The sequence below is a fragment of the Myotis brandtii genome, unplaced genomic scaffold (assembly GCF_000412655.1).
Source record: "Myotis brandtii unplaced genomic scaffold, ASM41265v1 scaffold57, whole genome shotgun sequence".
Taxonomy (NCBI): domain Eukaryota; kingdom Metazoa; phylum Chordata; class Mammalia; order Chiroptera; family Vespertilionidae; genus Myotis; species Myotis brandtii.
The window spans coordinates 1,098,348-1,106,603 of NW_005370133.1; the positions used below are offsets into that span (position 1 = coordinate 1,098,348).

At 36.6% G+C, this 8,256-nt stretch overlaps 1 protein-coding gene across 3 annotated transcripts in view; it reads right to left on the reverse strand.

Moving 5' to 3' along the window:
* Positions 1-4,440: 4,440 nt before the first annotated feature.
* TMEM59 (transmembrane protein 59) overlaps positions 4,441-8,256 on the reverse strand; it is a 26,959-nt gene continuing 23,143 nt past the window's right edge. For all 3 annotated transcript variants that reach the window (XM_014549778.1, XM_014549776.1, XM_014549777.1), the window contains one exon: positions 4,441-5,061. In XM_014549778.1, the coding sequence (XP_014405264.1) occupies positions 4,906-5,061 (156 nt within the window). In that variant the 3' untranslated portion in view covers positions 4,441-4,905. The remainder of the gene's footprint in view (positions 5,062-8,256) is intronic.

Here is an 8,256-nt window from a genome sequence, read left to right on the forward strand (position 1 = left end):
AGTCAGTTACCTATAAGGGAGTACCCATACGACTGTCAGCTGATTTCTCAACAGAAACTTTGCAGGCCAGAAGGGAGTGGCAAGAAATATTCAAAGTGATGAATAGCAAGAACCTACAACCAAGATTACTTTATCCAGCAAAGCTATCATTCAGAATTGAAGGTCAGATAAAGAGCTTCACAGATAAGGAAAAGCTAAAGGAGTTCATCACCACTAAACCAGTATTATACGAAATGCTGAAAGGTATCCTTTAAGAAGAGGAAGAAGAAGAAAAAGGTAAAGATACAAATTATGAACAACAAACATGCATCTATCAACAAGTGAATCTAAGAATCAAGTGAATAAATAATATGATGTACAGAATGAACTGGTGATTATAATAGAATCAGGGACATAGAAAGGGAACGGACTGACTATTCTTGGGGGGGAAAGGGGTGTGGGAGATGTGGGAAGAGACTGGACAAAAATCGTGCACCTATGGATGAGGACAGTGGGTGGGGAGTGAGAGGAGGGGAGTTATGGGGGGAAAAAAGAGGAACAAATGTAATAATCTGAACAATTAAAATATAATTAAAAAAAATAAAAGAAAAAAAATGACAAAGTAATATCAGGCAACTTCTGAACCAGGAGTTCAGTGAACTTGGATGGGAAAAAATTAAATCATTTTTTCACTAACTTCTAACTGAAATATAGCATTTCCTTTAGTTATGAACAGAGGCAACAATTGAGAGCAGTATTAGCAGTACCTGTGATTTTATCACTAATAGAAGTCACATTTAGATATCAAATTATGGTTGTTGCGTATGTTTCGAAATAATAATTTGATATTGCATCATAGAAATTTCTGAGACAAGAGTGATAGACTAGATGATCTGATAATTTTTATTTACTAAAAATATCTATATATTTAAAAGCCTAAGCGACCATCTGACCTGTAGCTATGACACACAATGACCACCAGGCAGCAGATGCTCAATGCAGGAGCTGCTGAGCTGCAGTAACTTGGCAGCGTTGGTTCTTGGGTGACGTACCCGGAACCAGAGAGGAGGGAGCCTGATTCGGGGTGCATCACCCGAGAACGGCTCTCTCACAATCCGGGACCCCTTGGGGGATGTTGGAGAGCCGGTTTTGGCCCAATCCCCGCAGGCCAGGCCGAGGGACCCCACCGGTGCATGAATCTGTGCACCGGGCCTTGAGCATACAAATAAAAGGTATCCATGAAGTTTTGTGAAAAGACTGGGTATCATTCATTATGGTAACTACTGTCTATTTAATTGCATGAATTAGTATGTCTCACCCTAGGGGCCTGAACCAAAGACCTTAGGAGTTTGGGAGGTTTGGACCAGAGACTCAAGGGCCTTGAGATTTTGCCTAGGACCAAGATAAACTTTTCAAGAAGATGCTTTTTACATGATACCTGTCTCATGGAAACAAGTGAAGTTGGGCCCATTCAAGAAAGGCTAAACTGTTACTTTAGGACAGCGATTTTCAACATTTTTTCACCTCATGGCACCCATAAACGACTAGTAATTACTAAAATTCTGCGCACCAAAAAAGATTTTTTGCCAATCTGACAAAAAAACAGGTATAATTTTGATTCATTCACACTGGACGGCTATTGTTGTTGGCTGTTGTGCTCTTTTTAATATGACAACCTAAGGTAGAGGTCGGCAAACTCATTAGTCAACAGAGCCAAATATCAACAGTACAACGATTGAAATTTCTTTTGAGAGCCAAATTTTTTAAACTTAAACTATATAGGTAGGTACATTGTTATTAACTTAATTAGGGTACTCCTAAGCTGGCCTTTGCTAAAAAATGTCCTCAATCTGACTGAGGTACATTCGCTGAGGGCGAACCCTTCCAACTCTCCCATCCACACTCGTCTCGTATCCTTGTTTCGTCTATCTCCTTTCATTCATCCTCTCTATATGTCCAAACCATCTCAACATACCTTTCTCAATCCTCGATACTACATCTTCTTTCACTCCACAATGTTCCCTAAAATTAACTTAATAAACTTTAAAGTTTTAAGTCAACTTCACACTGTACGTGCACACCCGCACGTGGTATTTTGTGGAAGAGCCACACTCAAGGGGCCAAAGAGCCGCATGTGGCTCGCGAGCCGCGGTTTGCCGACCACTGACCTAAGGAAAGAGAGGTCAGTGTCCCTGACTAAATAGTCAGGTATTGCATGTTTTAAAAAACTCTTGCAGCACAGAGGTTGAAACTAGCTGTTTAGGAAAAGGACCAAAGGCTCAGCTTTATTGCTTTTGTTAGAATTTTCAAGTCAAGCATTTTTTACAATTGTAGGAAATAGGCTTCTGTGATCCATCTCCAGCATAGCCAACTTTTAATGGAAACGGTTACTCAATTTCCCCAGGGCAAACAGAATGTAGGGCGGAGGGAAGAGGACATAAGAACAAAGAACTGTGTATGGGAGCCACCACCACGGTGGAAACCCCCAAGGCACCCGCCTCCAATAGACAGAGGGAGGTGGAGACAACTAGAAAAGGCCTCAGCCCAATATTTTAAATGTCCCAATGGGAGACAATAAGACCTAGGCGACATATGAGGAAATATTAACCCCATAGTACTCGGCCAATGAGGAACCGGAGGAGGGACTCTCGCACCCTAGGGGGATAAATAGGCTGTGATCACCACTCCATGTGTGCCTGTACAACCGGATAGACACCTGCTCTTGAGAACTTATTAAGTATGGTCTCGTTTTCACCATACTTCTGTCTCTGAGTCCATTATTTTAATTTGAACAGGTGAGCATTTCTCACAACAATGTCTTTTTTTTTGGTGGGGAGAATTTTTTTAATTTTTGAAAATGTCAGTCTGGTTTAATCATGCTAAAATATAAAAGAGGGCAGGATTGATTGGGTTTTCACATACAGGAATTATAAAGAAAAGGGGAAAGTTTGTTGCACTTGGAACAAAATATATTTTATTTACTTTTTTTTTTTTTACAGAGAGGAAGGGAGAGGGATAGATCAATACTTTCAAGACAATTGAGGATATCTGAGGGATAACCATATTCAGGAAGCAAAGAAAAACAAAACCAAGGGTAGGTGAGAGAATACAGGACAATCATACAGTTGTCCTTCTTATCTAGATATTACTTTTATTGTTCTGTTTTCATAAGGGAGGGCTTTCCTAACAGTGGGCTGACTCCTACAAATCTGCGGCATTTTGTATATTTCCCCCTCACTGATCTGAAGTTTTCTTCACTGGATGTATTTCAATTAAACCTGTACCTGATACTAAACACAAACGATGGCTGGGAAATGAGACAACCAGGCTTTTTTAAAAGGTGTACTCCCAATCCGTGTGTTCTATAACTGTTTTCTCACAAAGAATGAGAGATGATGACTGCTTGACAACTCTTTAATAATTACTCCTCTCTTCCACACCTGGATGTGTGCACATATCTTCTAAGTCTCCATCTTCCAAATCTAGACAAACTATTTTAAAAACGAAAACCTGTATTTTGTGACCAGTGTCTTACTTGATTAGTTGTTATTGTATTTTTTTGACTCGGAGAAAGCTGATGACTAAGCTGAAAGTAAGTGTGCAATCCACTCTTTAGTCAAAAAGCACTACTTCAGTTGCCAACAATGTTCCTATGTGTAAGGAATATTGGTTTGCAAAGTTATTTAATATTTCATGGTAAAATAACACCGAATCATGTTAAGATTCTGTTATCTATGTTACCTGATATCACTCTTATTTTAAAATCTGTATTACTATAGGTAAAGGAATGATAATAGTAATAGCTTTTGCCAAATGAAATCTAGTCTAATTCTTACTGTCAAAATGAAAAGTTTTCTCTGAAAATATCTTTAAGCTTATACTTGATATGCTTTCTAATAGAGAAAAATAGTTCTTGGGAAAGACTCAACAAAAATCTATAGCCTGTGCAATAATATAAAATGCACTTCTAACTCTACAGAGTTTTGCTCAGTGGTTAGAGTGTCAGCACTTGGACCAAAGGGTCTCGGGTTCAATTCTGGATCAAGGGCATGTACCTTGGTTGCAGACTTGATTCCTGGCTTGGGTTGGGGCGGCGGGAGGCAACCAATGATGTGTCTCCCTCATGTTGATGTTTCTCTCTCTCTCTTGCTCCCTCCCTTCCACTCTCTCTAAAAATCAATGGAAAAATATCTTCAGGTGAGGATTTTTTTTAAAAAAAGCACTTCTGACCACATTGTTTTGCTTCAGTTTGTTTCCTGATCATCATATTGTATAAGCACTTCTGACCACATTGTTTTTGCTTCAGTTTGTTTCCTGATCATCATATTGTATAGCAATATGTATTACTACCATAGCAATAGGTATTAATAGAACATTTCATAATTTTTGTCTGGGTTGGGTAGGGGTGAGAGGAAAGATCTGGAAAATCAGGAGTATATTAACTCAAATTTCGGCACATAATTATTCAAATAAAATTTTAATGATTTCAGTTCAATACAACTGAAAATGTAGTGTAAGGGCATTTCCTGCTAAATTTCAAATTACAGGTTGTGGGCCATTTCTGAGCAGAAGCATCATATCCTACTGAATATTCAGTTTAATCACTAAAGTGATTGATGGTATCATGGTGAGAGGTGGGGAAAAACAATGATCAGCTCTAGAATGTGGCTAAATAGGAAAACAAAAACAATGCAAATAATAAAGAAGCTACAGATACTAAAATAATAATACAATCCCAAATATCCATCTCTTAAATTACTAGAAAAAAATTACAGCAAATATAGTCTTCTCAGATTTGGGTAAATTTATTTTCATTTTATAGTGATTTTTAAGCCCTATATCCAATGAAACCAATTTTAAAAGCTCTATGAGAAATGAATATTTAGAGAGCTATTACACTTTTCTTAATAAAAAAAAAGAAAAAGTTTAAATTTCTGAATGAGCAAGATTCACTTTTGTGGGTAGAGGCCCTGCTTCTTCATGATCTTCCACTTGAGATCTAACAACCACAAGAGAAGAAGCTGGATATCTGTTTAGTTTTTGTTCATTCACAAATTCCAAGTCGCCATAGATACTCAGCTTCTGCAAGAGAAAATCAATGCATATTAGAATTTGGATAATTAGAAACTTCACTAAGTAAGTCTTCAAATAATTTAATCTATGGGTATTTTGTAAAAAAAAAAAAAAAAAAAAAAAAAAAATTCTATAAATGTCCTCAAGAATGAAGAATGCTTTTACTCAAAGTGTTACAGATAGGTGATTCAGCTGTCAGTAATGGCAAAGAAAACTTTTCCACATGTCCCAAGTTAAAATATTTAGAAGCATAACAACAAAGATCAAGAAAAACTGCTCAGGTTTAAATGGAGTTAGTGTGGTCATACCAAGAGCACTTATTTGGGATATTTGATTTTTTAAGTGATCCATTCCTTCAAGATCTTAGTTCTCTGACCAACTTGTCTAATAATTTGGAATAAGTTTCTCTGCTACTAAATGTTTTAACTTAATATATTTGGAAAATATGTGCTATTTTAAAAGGCTGTGAGAACAATGAATTTACATGAAACATTTTAACACTGAAAGGTCTTCACAAACATATCAAAGCTCCTTAAATTATCATATCCAAGAAAATAGTAAAACAACAAAAAAATTAAAGCATAAAATATTCACTGCAAATGTCATAAAACTCACTGGAGTATAACAGTTATGTCTAACATCTTTTGAAAGTAGGTCTATTTAGATGTAGGTTATTTCCTAAAAGCAGAAAAGCTAAATAAAAAGTATTTACTAAGAAAGAGGATAGATTTGTTAACTTGTACAGCAATACATCTCTGTGTCATGAGTGAAACACTGAAGTGCTAACTTTACTGAGAGGATAAGTGACTGATTATAGAGCAAGAACCACATGAAAATACTTAGTATCGGAAAGGTGCATTTAAAAGATGTTGAATAAAGAGCACTTTTAAGATTTTAAGTATCCATCAATACTGATATGTGCTACAATATGGATGAACCTTGAAAACATCATGCTAAGTGAAAGAGGCCAACCATCAGAGACCACGTATTGGTTGCCTATGGCTGGGGTGGTGGTGTGGTGGTGGTGGTGCTTGGGAAAAAATGGGGAGTGGCTACGAATGAGTATGAGTTTTCTTTCTGGGGTAATAAAAATATTCAAAAAATGATTGCCATGATGATTGCTTCCTTGTTTCATGTTTCCGATATGGTTTGCTGACTACTGTTCAAGGCAACAAGGAGATGGCCCAGTACCTTATATTTTTCCATTAAGAGAATGCCCTCCAGACAGATTCAGTGGTTGATAGACTGGACATGGATCTGATATTGTGTGGCCTCCTTAAAACCCAGAATTAACATGTGATAATTTGCTCTGGGGTACTGTGTAAGAAAAACTCTACCTAATAATATTTAAAGACCTTGAAAGAGCAACCAAGAACTGTGAGAATGATTTCAAACATCAACATGAAAGCAAGTAAAGAGATGGAGGTGAGGTGGGAGATAGTATAAAGGGAACCACTTAATTCCTCATCCCAGTAAGAAGACATTAGATAATGTCTAAAGCTGGCAAAACAAAACAAAACAAAATAAAACAAAACCAAAAGTTAAAATTTAAAAAATGTTAACTACTTGGAAAAAATTTTAAACTATTGGCTGTAGCCCAGTTGGTGTGGCTGTGATTGAGTGTCGACCTATGAACCAGGAGATCAAGGTTCAATTCCCAGTCAGGGCACATGCCTAGGTTGCAGGCTCGATCCCCAGTAAGGGATGTGCAGAAAGCAGCCGATCAATGATTCTCATCTTTGATATTTCTCTCTCTCCCTCTCCCTTCCTCTCTGAATCAGTAAAAACATATTTTAAAAAAACCTATTGGATGTAGTTTATCTCAGAAGTGAAGAAGAGGAAGATTTAATTTATGTTAATGTATTACTTCTAAAAGTTAAAAATTTTTAATTAAAAAAATATTTTTAATTTAGTAAATATGTATTTGAGCTTTAGGCCTGGCTCTGCCACTAATCAGTTATGAAATCTTCGATAATTTACTTAAATCTTTTCTAAAACTCAGTTTCTTAACAGAATTTGGATTAAAAAGCTATGGCATTTATATTGTTTTCTGATTGTCTGACTCTTTTATGAGACTTAAAGCTTCTAAATGGCAACGTTCTTAGTCTTTTTTTTTTTAAAGAGGAAGAAAATAATGTTTATTATAGTTTAAGACATGTTTCACCCTACTTCCTGACCCTTAGAAGCCTTAAACTTTGTTCCTTCTTGATCTTATTCTTCATTGTACCTTTAATTCCTTGAACAGGGTCTGACACATAATAAGTTACCCATAAATATATGTGATTCACTAACATTAATGTTATTAGGAGTTTTCTAATAACTGAATACATGAAATCAGATGATCATGGTTTTGACAAACAAAGAAAAAGGCAGCATACATATAAAGAGATAACAATGAGGCAGCACGTATAGCAGGGGTGGGCAACCTTTTTTCTGCCAAGGGCCATTGGGATATTTATAGCATCATTCCAGGGCCACACAAAATTATCAACTTAAAAAATTAGTCAGCTATATTTGCTCAAACATTTAATTAACTCACCCCTAATGCCTTGGCAGGGCCAGACCAAATGACTTTGCGAAACCAAATGTTCTCCACCCCTGATGTGTATCAACATCTGTTGCTATAACAATGTTCTGAGGCTGCCTGATCTCTAAAAAGAAATATCCAAAACTGCTAACCCCTTATATGTTGTTTGATCTGCCTGACAAGGACCACTATGGAATGACAACTCTTTATTATTTTAAATAGATAACTCAACAAGAGAAAGTGTCATCCCATTAAGCTTCAAAAATGACATCACAAGTGTGAAATAACAGAGGGAAAAATGTGGAGAAAAAAAGATCAAAATCTTTATGCATCAAGTCACTCAAAATGACACTGCTTTAAGATTAACAAAGGAAATGAAATTCTTTGCCAACTCTTTGGCCATTACGATCAAATGATATATGATGAATATCTAATTATGTGCAAAGCAGGTTAAAAATAAATTATCTCAGAGCTTTCCTAAATAAGAAAAATAAAGCTGTTCATAAATTTCTAAGACCACATTCCAGATATCTATTACAACCATTTTAAGCTTTGTTTGTAGTGACTGAAAAGAAAGCTTTTTATATTTCACTAGAGGCAGGGGTGGGGGGTGGTCCCTCAGCCCAGCCTGTGCCCTCTCGCAGTCCGGGACCCCTCACTCCTTACCACCAGAGCCT